The sequence below is a fragment of the Serinus canaria genome, chromosome 1 (assembly GCF_022539315.1).
Source record: "Serinus canaria isolate serCan28SL12 chromosome 1, serCan2020, whole genome shotgun sequence".
Lineage (NCBI taxonomy): Eukaryota > Metazoa > Chordata > Aves > Passeriformes > Fringillidae > Serinus > Serinus canaria.
This window is the reverse complement of record NC_066313.1, coordinates 90,251,908-90,276,299: the sequence shown is the minus strand read 5'-3', so window position 1 is coordinate 90,276,299 and position 24,392 is coordinate 90,251,908. Positions and strand designations below refer to the sequence as shown.

Below are 24,392 nucleotides of genomic sequence, written 5' to 3'. Positions count from 1 at the left end.
ATGATGACAGAGCCTTGTTTCTGTAACTGCTATTGATGTGCTCAGGTGAAAAGTGCAGTTACCATTTTTGCTCCATGCTAAGCATGTCCATTTTTCCTTGCATGTTAGATGCAATTGTATGAACTTTCTTTTCTGTTACATCACAGCTCTTTGGGCAGCACTGTTAAGAAATTGCTTTGAACTTCTTTCCTGGCTCTGTTTCAGCGGATGGGGATAAGCCAGGCTTGCCTGGAGAAATGGGACCAAAAGGTGAAAAGGGTGAAATTGGATCTCCTGCTTATTTTGCGGGACCGCCTGGGCTTCCAGGCAAGGATGGCTCACCTGGAATTCGTGGTCCGCCTGGTCCCATTGGAGCCCCTGGTAAGTGTGAAACCAGAGATGATGAGAACTCTCAGGAGCATCTTTGATTATTTTAAAGACAGCTGTTGGCAGGGTAAAGTGAGACATTGACAGAATGAAATGAAGTGAAATGAAATGAAATGAAATGAAATGAAATGAAATGAAATAAAAGTTAAATGAGAGGTGGGGAGGACACACAGAGAAGTTGTGTACATTCATCTGTGAAGAAAAGATTTGTGTGATTTTTAGGCAATCCTGGCAACATTTGAAAGAACGGAGAAAAGGATTTGCAGGAGGTGATCCAGAGCAGGTTATTTGTGCTAATGCAGAGTAGGTTGGGCTGAGAGGAGGAATTCAGTGTTGGAGAGAGCAAAAAATGTTGAGGATTTTCTGCCACAACAGATGGAATTTACTGAGAATGAGTGTGAGAAGCTGTCAGAAGATGGAGAGAGGAAGAGAGAAGGGAGTAAGTATATCACATCAGGCTGGGTTAGACAGGAAGTGATGTTAGGGGAAACTGGAAAATGTGTTGCAGTTCAAAGAAATAGGAATGAAAGAAAAAGATCTACAGTAGATGAATTTATATTTTTATTAAATTAAACTTCTAGGTCCTCTCTTTGGATTAAAAGGACGAGAGGGAACACCAGGTAGATATGGTATACAAGGTTTTCCTGGGCCAAGAGGACAAAAAGGACCTAAAGGTAGGTTACAACAGATAACTCAATAGATGAACTGCTGTTATGTCTTATGTAAAGCCCCAGTGTGTTCAGTCTGGGTTTATTGAACTATGACATGCATGAGGACTGATGAACTTGATCTGGGGCTAACATGACCAAGAAATGTTGTGTTGGATTCTTGTCAGAAAAAAAATAGGCGTCATTTTCTCAAGTATTTGAGAAACTACTCAAATGTTCTCAAGTCTATATGTAAGATGGATACAGCTCCACATATATTTGTTTTTGATACAGCTTGCTTTCTTCTCATTCCAATTTTTTCCTTAGGTGAAGAAGGGGATTGCACTAGATGCCTTTTGGGTGAGGAGCTCAGAAGGGGCTCTACTGGCCCCCGTGGCCCTCCTGGCTTTCCAGGAACCCCTGGCCAGCCTGGAAGGAAAGGAGAACCTGGTGATCAGGGACCACATGGTCTTCCTGGCTTCCCTGGAGCAAAAGTGAGATAGTTGTTTTTTTTATTGCTTAGTTTTATATGCCAATTTTATATGGGAAAAAAATCCAAAACCTCAAGCTATTCTCCATGGAAAAAAGTATTATTTTCTTTCTTTCTCTCCCTCCCTCCCTCCCTCCCTCCCTCCCTCCCTCCTGCCGTCCTGTCCTTCCGTCCTTCCTTCTTCCTTCCTTCCTTCCTTCCTTCCTTCCTTCCTTCCTTCCTTCCTTCCTTCCTTCCTTCCTTCCTTCCTTCCTTCCGCCCCTTCCTTCCTTCCTTCCGCCCCTTCCTTCCGCCCCTTCCTTCCGCCCCTTCCTTCCGCCCCTTCCTTCCGCCCCTTCCTTCCTTCCTTCCTTCCTTCCTTCCTTCCTTCCTTCCTTCCTTCCTTCCTTCCTTCCGCCCCTTCCTTCCGCCCCTTCCTTCCGCCCCTTCCGCCCCTTCCTTCCGCCCCTTCCTTCCGCCCCTTCCGCCCCTTCCGCCCCTTCCGCCCCTTCCGCCCCTTCCGCCCCTTCCTTCCCTTCCGCCCCTTCCTTCCGCCCCTTCCTTCCGCCCCTTCCTTCCTTCCTTCCTTCCTTCCGCCCCTTCCTTCCTTCCTTCCGCCCCTTCCTTCCTTCCGCCCCTTCCGCCCCTTCCGCCCCTTCCGCCCCTTCCGCCCCTTCCGCCCCTTCCTTCCTTCCTTCCTTCCTTCCTTCCTTCCTTCCTTCCTTCCTTCCTTCCGCCCCTTCCTTCAGCCCCTTCCTTCCGCCACTTCCTTCCGCCACTTCCTTCCGTCACTTTCCTTCCTTCCGCTACTTCCCTCCCACAAAATACCAGAAGGCCAAAATTTGCTAGAATGGAAGTGCAAATTTTGGGGAGGGTGAAAGATTTCCCCATAAACCGAAGTCCACCTTCCATCTGAAGAAAGCAGAACCCTTTCGAGCTGCTCTACTGAGTATGATTTGACCAGGGAAGGGAAAGAAATCCAGTAGTAATCTAAGGTTGTTGCTTATAGGTTGCACATGTTAAACTGATAAAATGTAAGGCTCTTGTTCACAGTGTAGTCTTTCTGAAAAACAGTGTTCAGTAACAGTGAGGAAGGGGCTCACAACAGCTTGTTTGTTGGTGGTACAGAGGTGCTGTACTATGTGGTGTGCTGCCTGCATCGTGGCTCCTCACAGACACAACTGGCTTCAGTCAGTCACATCTCTCAAGAGATGTGACTGACTGTGTGACTGAGATGTGACTTTAGAATAAGCCCTTTGTAATGCTGATCCAAAAGCTGATTTTGTGTATCAAAGGATTGTAGAATGCTTTTGGTTGGAAGGGTCCTTAAAGATCACTCAGTTCCAAACCCCTTCCATGGGATGGAGCACTCTCCCCTAGACCAGGTTGCTCAGGACCCCATCCAAGTGTTCTTGGCCTAGAACATTTCCAGGGGTAGGGTACCCACAGCTCTTCTGTGTCTGTGTACCTGCTTCAGGGCCTCACCACCCTTACAGTAAAGAATTTCTTCCTAATATCTAATCTAAACCTACTGTCTGTCAGTATAAAACCATTCCTCTTTTCCTATCACTGTGTACCAGTGTAAACTCCAAAGATGTCAGAGCAAACATGTTTTCAATTAGTACTTTAGGCTCTTCTGAACATCAAAAAACCAAGCTCACTCACAACTATCTAAAGTTTGGGATTTTTTAGAATTAAAATATAATACTTTGACTTTATTATGGCTGTATTTAAAAAAAACAGAAAAGGTAGATTTTTTTTTTTGCAAAAATTCAAAATACTTTTATGAAAAGCTATACTTTCTAGAAGTCAATAAAATTTGACAGAAATATTTCCAAAAGTATAATATTGATACTTTAGTTAAAACCTTGTAATTTCTGCTAGGCTTTCTTACTTTTGAGATTCTTCATCCCAGAATTTAGGTTACTGTAGAATGGAGAGAAGTATAAACATGTACAGACATAGCACAGCAAATTCAAAAAATAAAATAATGTAGCTTATATATTCTTGGTCCATATTCTGGGGCAAAAATCACTCCATAATTTTTTAAGCATGTTCAACAATCTATATATGTAGATGATAAATATAATTAATCTTGATGAGATCTGTGTCAATTTATTGAAAATTACATTATCCCTTTACCCCAAGCAAAAGGATTTTTTTTCTGTAGAGAAAGAGAAATTAGAAGCAGCTGTAAAATATTTTGAAAATACCTCTGTGCTAAATTGTATTATACATAACAACTAAATCTTGAAGAAAAAAAATAGCAATGTGAATATCATGCTATTAGTGCAGTGTTAATGCAGTAATTCAGCATTATTTTAATTTATTGAGATTTCTTTTGGTCTGACAAAAATCGATATCCAAAAGAAATTACTTTACCATGGAGTACAGATTGGCTTCAGTCACATTAAAATGCAGTTTTCAAATATGTCCCAGGTAAAGCAGAATGCTTATAATCAAAACTAATCTTTTGACTAACAGAAGTGCAAACCTGCATTGTTGTAGTGACCTGCAGCTGAGATAGTTTTTATACATGCTTTTTACCCAGAATGTCAATGAAATACAGTGGTGCCAAAGGCACACTTTAAAATCATATCTGGCACAGGAGTATTATAAACAAAAAATAAATTTATCAGGTACATCCCTTTCATTCAGTGTCTGCCGTGGAATTCTGTAAGAGCTGAGGAAAACCTGCCATGCACAGATTATATTTTAGTGAGCATGAGTGTAATTATTCAGAGCTAAAGCTAAAACAATCACTGGTGAATGGCTCTGTAACCTCTGGGCCTTGGCACCTACCGTGGACATGGATTTGTTTCTGTGATTGCCAGGCTCTTGGACAGCAGCTAGAAATTTCACTTTCAGATGGGCTGTTCAGGAGGAGGTTCCAGCATTGTGCCAAGGAGTCAAGAATGCCAGAGATTGGACTTTAGCTTCACCACAGTTTGTCTTTGCCAGAGAGAAGGTTTCCCTCCTTGGAGATTTTCAGTGCATAGCTAGGCAAGGCCCTGGGCAACCTGCTCTATCTCCAGGTGCTGGGCTGGGCCACAGACCTCCAGCCCTCCCGTCTAACCAAAGCCTTCCCACAGGTCTGCGATTTGATTAAATGATTTGATAATTTAATCCCTCTATGCCCAAGTTCTTGTCTGGTAAATGAGGGTGGTGCAGATTTTCAGCCCCAGAACAGTGTTTGAATCACAATCCACTGCCAGCTGCGAGGTTGTTCTCCTTGGGAGTGGTGCACAGGAGGAATTGCATGTCAGTAGAACCCTAAGGTTTTTTCCAAGGTAGCAAAGAGTTGCTTGGGGCATTTTCTGTAGTGGCTAACACTGAGTAATTCACCAGGTTTTCTCCAGTTTTGCAGCAGCAGTCCTGCAGAACTCCAGAGCAGACCTGCAGTCACCTGCAGGACTCTAGCTCATGGAAAGCCACTGGTGTCCCAGTCCTCTACAATGCCATAGAGACCTTGGTCCTGATAGAACATATTAATAAAGGTTCTGCACAAGAATGGGATTACTGAAGAGGAAATCATTCATGGAAAGTAATAGGAAAACAGTAAAATTTAAGGAGGCTTTTTTTTTTCAAGCAGTACAGTAGAAATGCAAATCTTGATACTTATTTCTTAAGCAGTTGTTGTTTGGTTTTGATTTTTTTTAATGTATGTAACACCAGGGATATTCGGGTCCAGCTGGATTTCCTGGGCGGAAAGGAGAAAAGGGAGACTCTCTACATGTAACTACAAAAGGTAGAGTGAAAATTCTTACCATCTGTATTTTTCCTAATATTTATAGTATTAATGAAAGATTGGTCTCACAATGGAAGGTCTTCTTTAGGCACCAAAGGGATCCGAGGAGACCCTGGGCTGCCTGGAATCAGAGGTGGAGATGGTTTGCCAGGCAAAGATGGATTGGATGGTTTACCAGGACAGCCTGGCCTTCCGGTGAGCAAGAAGTCCAGCAAATACACCAGACCCAGCTACTAATGCACTTGGTTCTGAGGAGTTGTGATCACCAGCCTGTCCTTCTCTCACAGATAAGGATGCAAAACTAGACTGGGTTTGCTGGTTATTGATACATTAAGCATCAGGTTTACTCTCAGGGTTTTTAGAAAAATCTTTCACTTTTATTTCCATTTTACTTAAACAACAAGAGGTAGTGTATGGTTTATTAGCAACTCCTTCACTATACTCTGAGATTCTTTGTGACTGAATTGCAATAGCTTTGGTACAACTGTGTTGAAGAAAAGCAAAATTTACTACAATTTTATGTTCTTAAAATGTACATTGTGCCATCATATTGCTTGATAGCAATTCACCTAACTAACTGTAGCTATCTAGAAATTTGACATGTAGTCTTTGCTCATTTTCTAACTTCCTTCTGTAGTCAAAATTAAATACCTTGCAAGAAGAATTCCTGTGGCCCATCATAAATGATGTTTTGAACCACTGGCATGCTCATATATCATATTTGAAGATGGGCAAGAGCTATACTAGGCACTCTAAACCACAGTACTTCTCCTACCAGAGAAGATGGTACTTTATATTGCTTTTGAAGAAAGAAAAGCATTCTCTAATGATGTTTGTAGAATGTTGATTCAGTAGTGTAGAAATATCACTGGGAGTGCAGACAGAGAAAAAATCTTCCGGGAGTATTTTTATGTCAGCTTTTCTCAGAAGTAAATGCCACAATGGAACATCTCTAACAATGCATTTCGTCTCCCCAAATCAACTTAGAGCTTTTCAGGAAGGACCAGCAGCCCCTCCACAGCACTGATTCATATTGCCCAAGTGCTTTTCAGGGACCAACATTTTTAGGGGAATGTTCCCTCAAGGAACACTCCTCTCATGCCCTTACTGCCATGTGGTCTACATTAAAGTCAGGTTATTTCCTAAATACTTTACTTTCAGTGTTGATTAAAAGAGCCGGGATGCAACACTTGAGAAATTACTGCCTGTAAGATGTTGTTCATGAGAGCAGTTCAACTGTTTGAGTTGTTTCTCTGCAAAGTCAGCAGTGACCACCTCCATTCACTTCCCACAGGGTGATGCTATCAGAGGATTCCCTGGTGATCCTGGTTATCCAGGTGAATTAGGCCCAAAGGGCTTTCCAGGAGAAGCAGGCCTGCCAGGTGAAGGATTTCCTGGTCCAAAAGGCTTCCGGGGTCCTCCAGGTGACCAAGGACAAGCTGGAAGCCCAGGATCTGCAGGTCTGCCTGGTCTGCCAGGAGAGCCTGGCCAAGTAGGTAAGAGACACGACTCTGTCCTACATCAGAGCCGTGGGAGAGCAACTCTGAGTTGTGTGCAGCATTTATCCAGCATACTGTTGAAAAGAGGCAGCTTGCTGGGGGTTATGTGGGGTAAAAGAAAATGCTGGTATTGTCCAGAAATTTTAAAAAAGGAGATACTTCAGAAGTCCCAGTAGTTTCATATCAGGTTTTGAAATAACATGAATTAGTGTGTTAGTGCCAGCAAGTAACATTTTTCAGGTTTCAAGCAGTTGGAGGCAATGGAGCAATGTCCTGCTATTGGAAATCCCACAGGTGGTTTTCTCTGATTTTTCCCAGCCAAGATAATCTTTTAATTGACCGGGGAAAATCATGCTTCCACCCTTCAAGCTCCTCATAGCATTTCTGCAGCTTTTCAAGTCCCTTCCAAGCCTAGCAATGCCAGGTATACATTCAGAAGGGCTCAAGCTCAGAGCTTTTTCCCTCCACTTCAAGAAGCCTGGCAGAATATTCAAGCTTAAGCAAGCACCCGTCAACCTTATATAGTGCATGGGACAGCCTCCTACCATGCACAGGATAGGTTTTAGGCCTGGATCTAATCAGTGTGTGGGTAGTGTTCAGTATGTTACAGCAAAAAATTTGTGTGGTAGGTGTGCATAATACACAAGAGAATGCATTATCTGCTGATCTTATAGGCATTTTAGTTAGAATTGAGAACATTTTTTGTCTTTTTGCAATTTTTCTCTTTAGATAATAACTGTGTTTTCCAATTCTTTGCTCACAGACTGTGGACAGGTCATTGAAGACTTTCCTAGAGGAGATGCAACTGAACCAATATGGTCAGGTACTGTACATACAAATGGCTTGAATATCTTTAGTATTATGCTGCTTTTATGGGTTGATACTTTCTTCTGATGACTGCTTTGGATGCTCTTGGTTGTAAATTGTTTGAACTTTAGGTCACAAATCAAAATGCATATACTCTATGTAGCTCTAAACTAAATTAATCAAATTTAACATTTCCTAAAATTATTGCACTTTTGGCTCTACAATTCAGAGATTCTTTATTTCATCACTCCTGAGTGTTTATGGTATGATTACTGTGCAATCTCTAAAAACAGTACCAGAAATTAGGTGCCCAAGAAAATTTTAGCAACTTTTTTAGAAGAAAAACTCTGAGTGAAGATTTTCAGTGCCATGTGACATGTAAGAAAAAACATTAGATTTTTACAAAAATTAACTTGATTGCTTCATGGGTATAAACCACCCATAGGGAAACAAAGCATTTCTCTTATTCTGAAAAATACAGTAGGCTGGACTACCCTTCCTGTGATGGTCCAACTGGACCTGCCACCATAACTCCTGTAAAATAGGAAGAAGAGGAGCTCTTGGGGTAGACATCAGCTTGAGTGCTCCTCTGAAAATGCCACACGTAGACATTTTTTTTTTTTTTCAATGAAGAATAAAATTTCTTTTCAAATTAGGACTTTGCTTGTTAATTTTCTTCACCTTTTTTAATGAAACTGTCTCAACTGCAGGCCCAGAGACATGGAGAGACAGTACAGGAGCATGTATAGTGTGACTAACTTGGTTTTTTGTTTGCAGGTGCAGGCTGTGTAAGGCCACCAAAGGGATCCCAAGGAAGGCCAGGAGTGCCAGGAGCCACAGGTAATGTTTTGCCTTTACCCATACTGGGTTTCCCACATACACTACATTTGAAGGGTATCTTGCCATATAAAGTATAACTGAGCCTTAGCAGACAGCAAGTTTTAGAAATTACTTTGGAGCACAGCATTAACCTGACCTTGCCAGAGATCTAAGCAGTGTGCAGCCCAGCTGACTTCACATTCCTGAGCTAAGCCTGCCTTTGCTAATGAGTGTCAGCCACAAAGCAGAAGGCAGAAAGGACAGTCTGTTTGCAATTCTCCACATGCAGGTAAGAGGATACAGAGCCTTCAGTGCTAGAGAGTGTACTGAGCTCTCACAAGGCAAATGCTGTCCTCTGAGAGCAGGGTGATAAAAGGATTGGATGGAGGACTGTGACAGATGCTTCTCACTGTTCCCCTTCAAGTTTTGTACAGAGTTCCTTCAGCAAGTGTGAGCCCAATGGTGCAGCTCAGTGTCTGGGCCAGGCTGTCTGACACAGCACAGCCAGTCTGTCACACACCTGCCTTGCAGAGCTGGTCCCTCCTAGCCCAGAGGGGCCACCTGCTCATCCTGGGCCTCCCCACCACTGAGGGTTCCCCACCTCTGAGCTGTGTTTGTTTTCCTTCTGCAAAGAGCCCTACAGGGGATTATAAACGCCCCTCCTCCTTTAAACAAAAAGGGGCACCCGTGGATGTGACAGTTTAGTCAGAGAGGGAGAAGCCAGATAAACTTTCCCAGGAATTGTTCTGGGGAGTTTTGAGAAGGCTGAGAGAAAGAATTAAAACAATCCTGCATCTGGTGTTTTGAACAGATGTTTTCTCAGAAGATGTTTACCAAAAGGTCTCTTTTAAATTAGGCAATGGTGTGACAGGGTGTTGATTAAATGACCAACCAGGCCCACCTCTATTGGAATGGTGCATAAAAGAACGGGTTTGTGATAAATTCAGATTTGCCTTCTGAATAGACCTAGAGTCTGTATGTCACATCATCCCTGTTCCTGACTCAATGATGACACACCTCCTTCCAAGAGGAAAGGACAGAGCCTGAGGGACTGTGTGACATGGAATTGAGACACATGGGCAAGGTGTGCTGGGTGGTCATAATGACTGGCCTTGAAGGGGGAATGTCTGACCAGCACTGATAGTTCCTATAAACTTATGTACTCCCAGCCTAGGCAATAAAACTGTTTGTCAATAAATCCTTCTCATCACCAGCTGTAAAGACACTGACAAAAGACATAGCTGGGTCCTTCAGATTTTGGTAAATGTAAAATTCTTGATGCATCTGTTTCTGTGCTTTAGCCAAGTTTAGAGTTCTGGAGTATAAATTTTAAGGTCAAGCTCTTTTTTTTTTTTTTTTTCCAGCACAAGGTTTATTATGACATCGTGGATTGATTAATTGATTTATCACAGACTAATGCATCTTAAAAGGAAACATTTTATCTCTGTTGAAAGATTATCTGGGTTTCCTTAGTCCTAGTGCCTAAGTTTATTGGTAGGATCATGGCTTCTTGTTTTCTTTGCAATATTTTTAGGTTTTTTCCTGAATATGATTTGTTTATTTTCATTCATATGAGCCTGAAGGTTTTTCTTTCAGTGAGCACAGTCAGATTGAACTCCCAGCTGTAAGACTGCTGTAACACAAGTGATGCTGTTTCATGTGTTTTACATTTCGTATTCTTGGTTAGCTGTTTAACAGATCTTTCTCTGCCTTTGTTAGCTTACATGCTTTAGTAATTTTAAGATTTTTTTTTAAGACTTGTTTTTCATCCTCTCTCTCCAAAACCTGGGAAGGGCCCCTTGCAGAGCCCAGTGCAGAACTCTGTTTGTAGCTGCCTTTCAATCAATTCCAGAGGCAGTTCTGGAACCAGAAGCCTGGGAGGAAAAGGACACACTTCCACAGCTTTTCACCATAGCTGTGTCAGTTGAGTTGTCTGGAGCATCATTCCTACCCACCTTGGCCAAACCAGCACAAAGCACCAGCACCTCCTTTACACCATTTTCATTGTCTGCTTGGAGTGAAGTGGTTTGTCCACAAGATTTCCCATCTTTTGTTCAGCCAGCATGGAGCTCCTCTGTGGACAATCAGGTCTCTCAGTGTCCTAGGTGCTAATGGCACACAGTGTGTCAAGCAAGGAGCCATCTTTATAGCCTGCCACCCTCGTGTCCTTGTGCTCCTTGAGATTCCTGGCAACACACACAAACATTGTGTTTATTCAGGAGTCTCAAAATCTACACTATTGCTGTTGAATAAAAATTTTAAGCTAGTTTCTGTCTCAGACAACTAAAATATTTGCAAACCAGACATTACATTGCCAAAATAAAAACTTTTTTCATGCTGCTGTTTGGCACATGTTATCACCAGCTAACATCACATATTGACTTATTGAAATATGTGGTAAGCAGTGGATGTATTCTTCCTCTGCCCCTTCTTTCACATGGCTTTTTAGCTAGTGCAATACTGAACAGAATTAATGAAAGCCAGTTATTGCAGATGGGAAACAAGACCAGATGCCATTTGGGTAAGAGGCACATGGGAGTTTTTCATTGAGACCTGAAAGCCTAAGATTTTCCTTTTGATTTCTTTCTGAGAAGTTACTTTTCGTATAAGGAGAGAAAAAATAGTCCTGTACAGCACTGAAGAGTCCTGTACAGCACAGTGAAATATCATGCACACTGCATTGGCTGGTTATGTGCCCCTGATTTCTCATTTTTTTAAGTGTTTCCTGCTCCCCTTCACAAAGGATAGTTAAAACTACAAATAATCATGGTTAAATAATATAAATTTCAGAAAACTAAAGTGGAAGAAAGCATCAAAATCCAACTGACATTTCCCTTGGTTTGTCATAGTTAGGGAGAGAAACTTCCTTTCAATAATGAATAAAGGAGTTGTACTTCATGGTGATGCTAAGCAGCAACATTTTAAATGTTAAAGCATGTTGTTGACCTTCCAGCCTGAGCTGGGAACTGATAAAGTTCAAAGTGCTGGGGAGCATAGTGGAGCAAAGCATTTCCCAGGAATTATTTTCAAAGAACTTTACCAAAAATCTTGATCTTGTAATACAGTGGATTAATGAAACTCATGTAATAAAACTATTGCATGGGAAAAAATATATGATTTTTGAAACATAACAAAGGAATCCTACAGAGATGTTAAAAACCAGTAATATTTGCCCTTATTGAAATGTCAAATACTGTATCACAAGGGAAGGAGGTATCATTTTAGCTGTCAGGAGGAAAATCAGTATGAACAAGAGGTCAGTGCCTGAAGAATTAGCACATCCCTTTTTTTTTTCCAGGGCACATCCTTTCTTTTACTAGGAAATCTCTAGACCTGTAATGTTACAAATATAGTAAGTAGGCTAGTTAATTTGTATTCATTTTGAGGGATTATTAGATCTAACCTTTAGCCTTACATTTCTGCTTCTTGGTTATCTAAGGCAGTCTGCTCTTGTTCTGTGATCACTTTAGCAGGGAAAGGAATTTTTTTTTCTTCCTACAGCATCTCATCTGTGCCCATTTCTGTGAACATTCTTTTTTGACATTGCCTTTTGACCTTAATCTAAAAGCCTTAATTTACAAAATATTGAAAAGCTCCAGAAGTCTGTGAAACCAATTATCTTTACCCTAGTAGTCTCCATATCATTAGTCTTTAAGTCAGATTAATCCATGTTTGTAAAAGCACTTAACCTAGATTTTTGGTCCATGTTTTGGGATCTTGAATACTTCTAAAGAGCTACTTTATAGCCCCATTAATTATTTTTTTTAAGGTTTCATCTTTGCATCCAGAAACACATCATGATGGTATTTACTCCTAGCTTTTTTTTACATTATATGCACGTTTCTGTTTCGTTTGTTCAGATCACACTTTCATACTTTCTTTTACATAATTTAGGTGCAAAAGGTGCAAGAGGATTCCCAGGTGATCCAGGTCCAATGGGTTTCCCAGGGCTAAATGGTACACGAGGTGATCCAGGTCGGGAAGGACTCCCAGGTCCTCCAGGTATCTTGAAATAATTAGTCATTCTTTATATACTTTTGACCTTTTTACTGAAGTCACTTAAACACAAATACTTGATTCTAGGTACATTTTCACTTATCTTCCCTTCTACATTGAATCAATAAGCCATTAGACAAAAATATTACTTTTCAAATCCAGAAGTATTTCTTGCAACTTCCATAATGATGAAAAATTTCATAGATGCCAACCTTTTACAATCTGCTTTATTATTCAGAATTATAAATGTGACGGTAAAAATTCATGAAATTCTCATAAAGAAATTCAATAACAAGATATTTTAGACTCCAAGCGCATTTTACTTATAGTGATGATGAAGAAAGAAAGAAAATAATAATTTTAGTACTTCCATTTCATTCTTTCCAACATTAGTATAAATGAGCCTGTTTGTGTGCCACTGCACAGGTGATTCATTCACTGGCATGCAAGTATAAGCTGCAGTGGGTGTGTGTGCTCACAAGTCATCAGTCAGTCCATCAAGAATTACAGGAATTGTCTCATGAAACTACCACTTCCCTGTGGTTGACCAAATTTATTTGGTCAGAGAAATGGGTAATGAGTTGTTTGGGGTTTTTTCTGTGCCCCGTTACAGAAGCCATTGATGTGACTTAATTTATGAGCTCTCTGGAAATTTTTTTGAGAGATCTGATTTCAGAGTCCTAAATCCTAACAGGAAGTGCTGCAAAGTTTCCCAAATCCAGTGCCAGGTGGTGTTTTGCCTTCAGGCAGCACATGGCCTGGCAGTGTTCTCTGGACTCATCTACAACATCTACAGTAGCAATAGAGAAAGCAAAAGAGCTGGTGCATGTCCTGGTGCATCCTGATGCATCAAGGGATGCATCACACAGCATGGCTCTGTGCAGCATAGGGTAGGACCACTTACATCCACCTCCCCTGGTAAGCTCCACAGAGTGCTCTGATTGCTGTATTAGGGCTCCCATATGGTTCCCAGGCCCCAGGGAGCAATCCCCTGCAGTTTTCCATGCTATCTTTCACCAATGCTTGGGCTTAACTTTCAGTCCAGCCCCAGTTTTCCAGTGCTCAAGAAGCCTTTACCTTGTCATTTGTGGTGATGGGAACATCATGTTGGTATATCCAGGATTTGAACTCCAGTATTTGTAGTGTACTCTGTGATGCCTAGTCCTGCTTTATTTATAGGTTTCACTGGACCCAGGGGAGACAGAGGCCCCAATGGGCTACCTGGACTGCAGGGACACCCAGGCCTTACAGGAAAATCTGGAGCTCCAGGAGTACCAGGACCAAAGGGCCTTCCTGGTGATGTTTTTGGAGCAGCAGCAGGGGCCCGAGGGGATGTCGGCCTCCCTGGCTTTCCAGGGCTGAAAGGTGCACCAGGAGATCAAGGAGTACCAGGAACCAGAGGTAACAGCTTCTTCTAATAAGGAAAGGTTTGCCTAAGAGTGTGATACAAATGCAGCCAAATTGTAGGGATGTGAGAGTAGGAAGAGACCACGTTAGGATGTGTCAGAGGACTGATGCCCTCACTATCAATTCCCAGTGCCTGGTGATCTCCCATTCTTTCCACTTCTGTGTCAGCTGTTGCCAACATGCCTGGCTCCTCTGAACGCTTTCTGGAGATCCTTTGCTTATGTTCATTTGCAGTCCTTCATACTGCTCTACATGAAATCAACTACAGGAGGATAGCAGAGAACCAGACTTTGCTCATCGTTGTTGCTTTCAGATGTACTGCTAATTTTTTTCCACTGTAGTTAAGGGAATGCTGGTGTCACTATTATCCTGGCTTTTCACTTACATACAGCAGTATTACTGAGATTTTTTTCCCACCAAAAAAATGTGTCTGGGTATTGCATGGCTTTGCTGATAAGCACATTGCAGTAGTGCTGAATTCTTGAATTTTAGCTAAGACATTAAGAATTAGATAACTGCTAATAAGCTATTTTACCTTGTCAGTCTTTGGGCACTCACAATAAGAAAAAGATAATATTATATACTTATAAATAACTTCAGGGTGTTCATTTTAGTTTGCTATATCACAGACTATAAAAAATCTGATTTTTTCACTCTCTCAGCTCTGTGAAGGGCTTTCAAAAGCACATGTGGGAATTTAGCATACCCTGCTACACAGTTTCAATTGCATTTGGACCCATAATTAAATTTAGGACTGATGATTACCCCCTTCCCCTGGTGTGGAACTGAGAAAGGAGTAGTAATTGTATGACTAGCTCGAAGCAAGGTTTGTCACAGGAACTAGTTTTGGATATCCTTCTCATGATTTTTGATGAAAATAAATAAAGAAGAGCATCATCTTCTCAGATTTATTTGAAATGAGGAGAGTTGGTTTCACCTGCAGTAGAGCCCCAGAGTGAATGAAAGGGATGAAAGCAGCTCTCTGGCCTTTAACAAGTTTGAGAAAAGGCAGAAAACATCACTAACATCTCTGAAGAGGGGATGAAATCCAATTTTGTTTGAAAAAAAAATAATATGGTGTGACTTTGCACCCTCATGTAAGCATTTTTGTAGAACTAAGTTTTCAATAGTAAAAAAAACAGTGAAAATAAAAATCTACTTTGTCTGTTCTTGATTTATTTTACAGTTCTGACAGAATGGCTCCAGATAGCATGTGAATTTTTATACAAGTATGAATTTTTTAAATTTTACATTAAATTACTAGGGATTCCTTTATACCACCTTTGCCACTTCATTTAGAATAGCAAACTAAAGCCTGCATGCTGTTGTTGAGAAAACCCGCTTTAAATGACCACAGTTATAAAGCTCATTTAACTACAGTCAAGCCAATGGACTTACACTGATGTAAAACCTGAAAAAAGAGAAGGAGATCCACTTGACCTGGATTTTAAATGTCATGTACTATTTGTATGCTGCTGCTTCTCCAGTCTGAATGAAAAGCAGGCATTATCTTTTTAAAACTTAACGCCCTCTTTACTCATTTATGGAAGAGTCAAAATTTTTCACCCAGTGCATGAAGTCAAAATTAGGGCCTTTTTGCTTAGGAATTTGTATCAGTCTTACAGAATGCCTTGTAATGACCTTACATGAAAATTACTAAACAATAACACAGATCCCACCATCTGTCTTAAATGTTACTTTTCCTACATATAAAATTTTTAGAGAAGATACATAGCATCATTTCAGTGGTTCAGTCAGCTGCTTGATTCAGTTCTTATAAGATATATGTGACAGGGAGATCAGGAATAACAGAATTATCTGGATTAAAACAGAAAGATTTGGATTAAAACTGAAAGAGACCTGCATGTATATCCACATGGTGCCAAATAATTACAATTAATTTGAAAGAGTCACTCAACCTATCTGATGCAAATATGGAGTTCATTGCTGTTAACATCAATTATGTTAAATCTAAAGACCAGTCCTTTAATTTGCTTTTCTTGTTCTTACTGAATTTTCAAAGGAAAAGCACACCTTGGAAGCCTAGGGTGTACACAGGAGAAATATATAAAACATGTTCTCTACATATGATGCTCTCTAATGCATAATTTTGGTCTTTTAGGAGCGGATGGTAGCCCAGGTTTGCCAGGACCCAAAGGAGATCCAGGGCCACAGGGTCTCCCTGGTTTGATGGGATTACCAGGAACACCAGGAGCACATGGATTCCCAGGACCACCAGGAAACCGTGGGCCAGATGGTGGCCCTGGCTCTCAAGGACCTCTCGGTGAGGAAGTAGCGCAGTCCTGTGTCATTCCTCCTGCTAGTCCTCTGTGGCAGGGCAACTGTAAGGTTTCCACAGCAGACAGTTAAGTTTGGGAATGATCTTCACAGGCAGAGCTGCTGCTTTTCTTTCTGTAGCCACCTACCAAGTCAGGTCAGAGCTGGCTGCTGGCAGACTGGAAAAAAGAAGCCATCAAATGAGTGTAGGCTTATGGAAAAGGAGTTTGACTCTTAGATTAAAGAAGAGGGGAAGGTCCTGTTGTAAGTGGATGTGGAACCAAACTGGTAGCAAGGCTGGTTCATGTTGATGAGCTACTTTATCTTTAAAATAATTTCTGCAATTCTTTGGCGAAAAAATCCTGATTTCCCCAATTTGATATGAAGTTGGTAGGACAGCAGTTTTCTCCCTCTTGAGCTACTGTGTATGAAATCATCATCTATGTCCAAACCTTTTTTACTCTGCCTGTTCTCACATTTACCCAACAGGTCCACCTGGTGCTAGGGGAGAAGATGGTGAGCAAGGTTTTCCTGGCCCCGTGGGCCTGAAGGGTCTGTCTGGTGACAAAGGTGACATGGGTCACACGGGACTGCCGGGTATACGTGGTGTGACTGGTCCCCCTGGCATAAGTGGAATGGATGGCTTTCCAGGAGATAAAGGTGAGCTCTGGACTGCTGCTTTGAAAGCAGTAGTTGATTAAAGCTTTTCTGTGCAGACATGAACTAGACATATTCTCTGCTGCTCTCCCTCTATTTAAAAGAGTAGAATTAGGGTCATGTGCCTAATATATTCCAAAATCACTGCCTATTTTCCCCTATGTTGAGCTTGGCACAGTGCTAGCTTGTGATATGCAGCCCTATTTAGAAGAGCAATGGCTGTTTTATTTCTCATTTTAAAAAATGCACAGTATTTACTCTTTTCTCTCTAAAAGTCTTACCCTTGTCCCATTGAAATTTAAGAGATGTTTCCCCAAACATTGGCTTTAAAGTTTTTAAAAGCTAGGAGCTGTGAACTGAGCAATGCCAGACACAAGACCTCAATGGTGACTTTAGGATACTGGTGTTATGTTGAGAATGTGAGATTCTCACCTACCAGCCACAAGACAGCACATATGTGTAATGCACATTGCCTACACCACACAGGGAGTTTCAAGAGGGTTTAATTCCATGTGAAGCCAAGCTGAGCACAAAGCATGCTTAAAAATGCATGTTTCAATTTCATCAGTTGGAAGGACAGGACAAGACTAGCTCTGGAGTACTGATCAGCTCTCAACTGAGAGAAATTAAGATCTGTTTGTTAGCATTTCCCATGTAAAACAGCATTCTCTTGTTTAGAAAAGAGAAGTAGGGGAATTTTTGGTGAGAAAGGACCAGCCAGTCCTAGACCCATGATTTGTATCTCTACATGTAGACCAGGCTGAGTACAAGCCCAGTGTGGAACTAGGTACATGTCTCAAGCTCATCTCTAGGACAGGGGTTCTACTGATCTCTCAGAAGAATGCAGTAGTTCTGGTCATCTCCACAACATCTCTTCTTGGCCAGTTGAGGCAGGTTCATGTACTCCTGAGAGCACACTACCTCAGGAGCTCTGCTAGCTTTTGGAGCGCTTGGGTGCCTGCTCCAAACCCACGGATTGCTGTAGGCATCAAGGCACCTGAAAAATAGGTACTGCTGCACTGAAGTTTCCATACCATTTTAGTCATGTGTTGTTGGTTCATGTTTACCTAGTTTGCAGAAATCTAAAGTAACAGTTCTCTTCCCCTTCTTTCTTAAAGGCTTGAAAGGTTCACCTGGCATTGATGGTTTCAAAGGCATGACAGGCCTGAAAGGAAGACCAGGCATCAAGGGAATCAAAGGAGAATTTGGCCCTCTTGGGCCTCAGGGAGATAAAGGCTCACAGGGTGCACGTGGCTTTAAAGGTATTTGCTTATGGGTGGTACTAGTGTGTTTGCTCTTCACATCTGCAGAACTATTTTGCAATGAAGACACATTTTTCACATGTTAAATTTAGCTCAGACATTCCTCCACCTATTTCACACATGGGCCTCTGGCCAAGAGGCCTGGATTTTAGACTCAGGGAAAGGTTACGTCTTTACACACTTAAGGCTGGAGACAAATATCTTATTACTCATCTGAACTCAGATAGTGGCACCCCTGGACATGTGCAGAAGTCAGGAGAGCATTTTCCCAGGAAGTGTGAGGTGCCTGGGAGAGAATATTTGGATTTTTCTCTAGTTGCACTGCAAAGACAGTTAAATATTCAGAACAACAGTCAATTAAGTAGTTTAAATTCACAAACATTATGAAAAACTTAAAAGTTTTTAAAACTCACAAATGTTCAGCTGGTATTGTTGGTGAAAGGAAAACTGTAACTCAGTCCTCTTTTGATTACACACAATTGCCTTTAAATAAATGTTTTGCCACAAGACCAAAATGTTCTTTCTAGGGACCCTGAGATTGGTATTCTTTAAAAAAAGTGTCTGCAATTCAGGGGTTGCAGAACAGTGATCCCAGCAACAGTCTCAGCAAAAGACATGTGTGAAAACAGCCCCTGTGAAGAGAAGTGCAAATACACTTCTTGTTGAAGAAATATGAGACAGTGCATAATCATAGAGACAAGTCTGGGTTGCTGGCCTGTCTCTGCACCTCACAAAGAGCTAAAGACATTCATAGAGTCTATATGGGTCCCTTCTTCTGGACATTATTTACTGATATCACCAGTAACGATAAAGTCCAGAAAATGAACACTATAGCTGGTAGCAAATCCAAACACTTTCTTTTGCCCAAGGCTCTTTGATTGAGAATTTCCTTTGCACTAGAACTAAACTACTTTCCTGTGCTTTCTCCATGGTGCTTCCTGGGTTTTTTAATAAACCATGATTTTGGGGCTTTTTTTAATAAAAACATGATTCCTAACTGATCTGCTGAGAGATAAATTATCTATCACAGAGGAGTCTGGGTCCAACTCCCAGGATTGTATGTACAAAAGTTTAACTCAGTTTTCATGTTTTCTTAAGCGTGACTCTTGCACTGCCATGTTGTATTGACACAGGTTACTTTTCATGCAAGTGGATTTTCTGTAGCTTGGGCAAGGTCATTCCTTTTTCCTAATTCACTCTTCTGATCACCTTTTCTGACTGTGCTGCTGACTAGCATTTTGTAACATGGTTGGGCTTTTTACCCTTTAGGTGACCGTGGGGATCAAGGCCCCCCAGGAGACCCTCCAAAGCTCATGCCCAGCATGATGATGGAAGTTAAAGGTGAAAAAGGAGATGTTGGAGAAAGGGGCACAAAGGGATTCTTTGGCTTAAAAGGTCAGTGGTCATAGTAAAACAAGGCAATCACATTCAGAACTCACATTAAGTGCTTTTTCTCGGCTACCAAATTAAATATTCCCTGCTCCTTGTACCCCTTGGCTGCAGCCTCCCCAGCAAGGTCTCTGACAGCAAAAACTGAGCTCCTGGATGCATTTCACAGAGTCACCCCCAAGGAAAGCTTTGAGGGATGATGTGGGTGTGGGTGTGGGTGTTGCTTTGTACAGCACATTGTACAGCACATTGTGGTGCCATGTTTCGAGAAGAAGGTAGTAGGAAAACTAGTAGCAGGAAACCTTCTTACACACAAGCCTGCATGTCAGTCTTCCCTTATTTAATTTTTTTCTTCCCTGCCTGCAGGTAGCAAGGGAATGCCAGGCCTTCCTGGAAAGACAGGAACCCCAGGGTCCCCTGGGCATCCCAGCTACGTGGCTGGTGTGAAAGGAGACATCGGCGCAAAAGGGCTGACAGGTGTGAAAGGGTATCCTGGTCCTGCTGGTTCTCCTGGCATCAGAGGCTTCCCTGGCACCACAGGAGTCAGAGTGAGTTCATGCACATGAGGGAATAAGGGTGTCCTTGTGCTGGCATTCAGCTTCTCAGGAAGTGGCATTCACCCCTTGAAATTTTGCTGAACAACAGCAGTGCAAAGATAAAAATGCCATAAGCATTGAATGAATAGATCAAATACTTTTGCTTGCTCGCTCCAACATTCATCAGGCAGAGCAATTTCATTGTGAGACATCCAGATTTCATATGCCGGCATTTTGCCAGTGAGAACCCAGATGGTTCCTTGTAGATCTTTGATCCTGTTGCCACAGCTGCTGGTAAAAATTATTCTCAGTGTTTGGCTTATTTTTCTCTTTGTCCCAGGACTTAATGGTACCACTGCCAAAAGTTACTCACTGTCACTTACCTAACAGTAAAAGAGCCTAAGGATCTTAGCTTCTGGAGGGTAATTCATTGTAATTCTCTCTGGCTGCAAAATAAGTTACACCAGAAGAAATAAAAGCTTAGAAAAGGCCTGACAGTAGACTTACAGACATCATTTATTTAAGAGAGACAAAAACTGTGTTCCTTTCTCAGGTTCTCTTCGCCTCCAGGTTTCAGTAAGATTTTTTTTTTTTAAACCAAGGACTGCGGGACTGTTATGGTTTAATCTCAGCCAGAATCTAAGCCCCACCTGGTCACTTGCTCCCCCACACATTCCCAGCAGGATGGGGAAAAGAGAATTGGAAGGGTAAAAGTGAGAGAACTTGTGGATAAGAACAGTTTTAGAATTGAAATAAACTACAGGAACAATAAATAATAATAGTAGTAGTAGTAGTAATAATCATCATCATCATAATATAACAATGATAGATAAATAAAACCCAAGAAAGACAAGTGATACAAATGAAAACTGTTGCTCACCACCAAATGGCTGATGCCCAGCCAATCCCCAAGCATTGTTACCCCCAGTCCATCATTTCCTCTGCCTTATATGCTGAGCATGAGGCCATAGAGTGTGAGATATCCATTGGGTCAGTTGGGATCAGCTGTCCCAGCTGTGTCCCCTCCCAAATCCTTGCTCCCCCCAGCCTGCTCACTGGCAGAGTAGGGTGACAAGAAAAAAATGTCCTGACACAGTGTAAGCATCTCTGTGTTATCAACAGTGCCTCCAGTATAAATCCAAAACACAATCCTGTACTGGCTACTGTGAAAAAAAATAACTCTGCCCCTGCCAAAAGCAGCACAAGGACTCAGTGCTGTATATGCATGATAGGATGTCCTCAATTTTAAACTTAAGCCTTTGCAAACATAACTTGTCCCTTGGCTCGTACTGATTTAGGTTAACAGACTGCTGCCATGTTACTCTATAAAGTACTACAGAACCTCAAAAGTGGTACTTTAATAGCCCTTTTTTAGTATTTCCAAAGTCAGCTGCTTGGAAGGTTGAATAAATCTTCATCTTCACTAACTGATGCTTGTTTTCAATCATATGATAGGGAGAAAAGGGCATTCCAGGAATTTCAGGCCACTTTGGTACTCCTGGCTCACATGGAGAAATAGGTGAGTTTGTTCTCTTATCTGAGTACTCTCAAATTTTTGACATTAAGTTCTGAGGGGTCTCAGTGTGTCTTCAATCTCACAGTCTTTCTACAGACAGAATTATATTGTAGGTGTGGAAGACTCTAAAAAGGTTAATTCTGTTAATTTCATGCAAAACGTGCTGTCCATGGATAAATCCATCTGTGGCAAGGAGGGAGGCTGTTCCAGACACTTTTTTTGCTGTCTTTAATTTACTTCTCTTTTATCCTACAAAGATAATAGTTGCAGAATTTTGCCTCTGAAGTTGCAATTCCTTCGAAACAACAGAAAGTGCTGTTTAAATTAAAGCCTTACCACTCTCTGTTCATTTTTGTTTGAAATAGGTGATCGGGGAGATACTATAAACTTACCAGGAATGCCAGGTCTGAAAGGGGAAGTTGGTGTGCCAGGCTTAACAGGTATTAATTTCACAGTTGCTCTCTGAATGTATTTCTTTTCCCATACCAAAGTTCCCAGAGGAAAGGAGGGGGAGCTTTCCATGGGCTTTTGGTAGCTCTTGAACTTGTGCTCTCATGACAGCTCCTGGAGAGGTTCATCTTTTCTTTATTGAAATTAATATGTGCTACATTTACCTCTTCGACTGAAATAGTAAACATCATCACTGGCAACTCCAGTAAACATTTCTATATAATTTGTTTTGCTGTTGATGACAAAAGGAGCATTATCAGGCCATGATTATAGAAGGTGGAATAGCAAAGTCTTGCAGATTTTGGATTGAGTTGTTAGGTAGCATTATAAATTTCCCTCTACATGCAGTGCACTTGAACATCAGTGATGTTGAATATGAATTCCACGTAATTTGGGGAGCACTTTTAACAACAAGTTTAAGGATCATTTGGCCAGAGGACTGTTCATGCTCCCAAATTATGTAAGCACCTTGACTAAAAGAATGTCTTAATGTGGCAAGACCAGGACCCATTCAGTAGCCAAGTTCATGTTATGCTTGTTTGCTTAAGAGAATATGAAAATAATTAAAGGAATATATTGGTTTTGTGGTTTTCCAGGCATAAGAGGAGGTGTGGGACCAAAAGGAGAAGGTGGTGATCCTGGTTTCCCTGGCATTGAAGGCCTCAAGGGCACGCAGGGTGTCCCTGGCTCTGTGGGACAGGAAGGTAAAATACTCTTTTTAGCACTCCAAAGAATATCACTGTTAAGAGAAAAAGAAAAATACTCTTTCAATCAAAAGAAAGTAATTAAGTTTTTAATATGTTCATCATTCTGTAAATTGGTGGGGAGCAGTGACAAGGGTGTTGAATTCACAGCAGAAGTTAAGAGGAAATTACAAAAACCTAACTCTACTTGATATCATATTTTCCTTTTCTATAGCAACCATGTGCCCAAAGTGTTGTATTGCTGGCATACTCAGGTATTCTAATGTCTCAATGCTACTAGGAGTAGGCTTTTCAGGGACCTTTCCTGACGTAAATGAAGTCACTATCTCCTAGGACACAGTTACAGAGCCTTTGAGCCACGCTCATGGGCCAACTGTACAAGAGAAGCCAAGTCAGCTTCAGCTGTGGCTGGATCACACACTCAGGGCTTAAGAACATGTCCCATCACAGGAGGATCATGGAAATGCCCTTTCAGAACAGGTGCTCCACACTTCTTCTCATTAGAGGGCTTAGAAGCTCCAGCCAAGACTGGAAGAGCTTCCACAGGTGCCTCACTGGGAAACATTTCTTGTCTGATCAGCTTCTCAGTGGGAAAGGCAAAACAGGTGCAGCAGAAGGGGAAAGTGGCATGCACAGAAATGAAATCACTTGTTGTAACTGGCAATAGAAGCCAGGTTATTTTATTAGGAGGAGCCCACTGTCTTTCTGAGGTTGTCAGAAACCTGAAGTTTGTAATGAGCTGTTCTTTTATACTTTGTCTCTCCTATCTGTGTTCTCTTTAGTTTTCTCCCACTTGGATGAGCAGTGCAGTGCCATACAATGACATCAGGAAGGGCAGGTCTTCATTTTGCTGCCTGGGAGAATGAAAGTAGCACCAGTCTGTGTTTTGGCTGTTGGTTTTAAGGATGCTCATGAGCAATGATTCATTGTTGTCACGCAGGTTTGCCAGGACTGGTTGGACCCCCAGGGCAGCAAGGAAACCCTGGGACTCCTGGACTTGCAGGTCAAAAGGGAGCTCCTGGCTGGCCTGGCTTACCAGGACAAGCAGGTATTTGTACAGCTTCAGCTATTCAATCATTTCTGTGTGAGCACTTGCAAATGTTCTTTTGAGGTGAAGAAGAAGAAAAGAGATTTTTGCAGTTCACAGTGGCAGAGTTTCCTGTGCTAAAATATTTGTTCCTCACAAAGTCCAAGTGCATTAACAATGAGATGTGGTTGCTGATTAATGGCTTCTGGTGTCTTTTCAGCTCATTTTAACTGTTGATGACATCTTCAACTAGGATAGTAGTTTTCAAGAAACATTTTTGTTTTTCATGACAGCTAGGAAGAAAAAAAGCAATAAAAATTACTAAACATGCAGCAAGGGTAGTAGTATACAATATGGGAATATTATAATGTGGCATTTGATGTGGCAAGCAACATATTTGTCCTGCATCATCACCAAAAACTGTTAACTGATTCAATATCTGGTTTCAAGAAGAAATGACTTATGGTTTAGACAGAATTGTGCTATGAAAATGCAGGTGATAGTTTAAAATGAAGCTATTTATATCACAGGATACAGAATCTCAATAGTTGCCACTTAATTCCTTAATATATTAAGGCAGCAGATTTTTTTTACCTTTCAGCCAGAAATCTTTCAGTAAGATTCTTCTATCTGATTCTGCCTCAAAGCTAAGCTAATACATTTATGAAGACTGCCTTTTTAGACAGTGAAGAGAGACAGACAGACACTTATTTTTCTGAGACTGAATAGTCCTCCAGAGCTCTGGCCATTGTCTAGCTTTAACGTCATACTTACCCCTTTGACAGGTACAAATAGATGGAATAAATTTTACCTGTA

General features: G+C 41.4%; 1 protein-coding gene across 4 annotated transcripts in view; it reads left to right on the top strand.

Moving 5' to 3' along the window:
* Positions 1-24,392, top strand: part of COL4A2 (collagen type IV alpha 2 chain) — a 141,166-nt gene that overhangs the window by 105,053 nt on the left and 11,721 nt on the right. For 3 of the 4 annotated variants that reach the window (XM_050974367.1, XM_050974363.1, XM_050974369.1), the window contains exons 20-38: positions 205-360; positions 948-1,040; positions 1,341-1,507; positions 5,158-5,230; positions 5,319-5,425; positions 6,525-6,726; positions 7,493-7,552; positions 8,314-8,376; positions 12,250-12,357; positions 13,531-13,752; positions 15,881-16,042; positions 16,525-16,695; positions 17,811-17,954; positions 19,224-19,349; positions 19,710-19,891; positions 21,335-21,398; positions 21,761-21,835; positions 22,442-22,549; positions 23,490-23,597. In XM_050974367.1, the coding sequence (XP_050830324.1) occupies positions 205-360; positions 948-1,040; positions 1,341-1,507; positions 5,158-5,230; positions 5,319-5,425; positions 6,525-6,726; positions 7,493-7,552; positions 8,314-8,376; positions 12,250-12,357; positions 13,531-13,752; positions 15,881-16,042; positions 16,525-16,695; positions 17,811-17,954; positions 19,224-19,349; positions 19,710-19,891; positions 21,335-21,398; positions 21,761-21,835; positions 22,442-22,549; positions 23,490-23,597 (2,391 nt within the window). The remainder of the gene's footprint in view (positions 1-204; positions 361-947; positions 1,041-1,340; positions 1,508-5,157; positions 5,231-5,318; positions 5,426-6,524; positions 6,727-7,492; positions 7,553-8,313; positions 8,377-12,249; positions 12,358-13,530; positions 13,753-15,880; positions 16,043-16,524; positions 16,696-17,810; positions 17,955-19,223; positions 19,350-19,709; positions 19,892-21,334; positions 21,399-21,760; positions 21,836-22,441; positions 22,550-23,489; positions 23,598-24,392) is intronic. The other variant, XM_050974372.1, reaches the window with a different exon arrangement.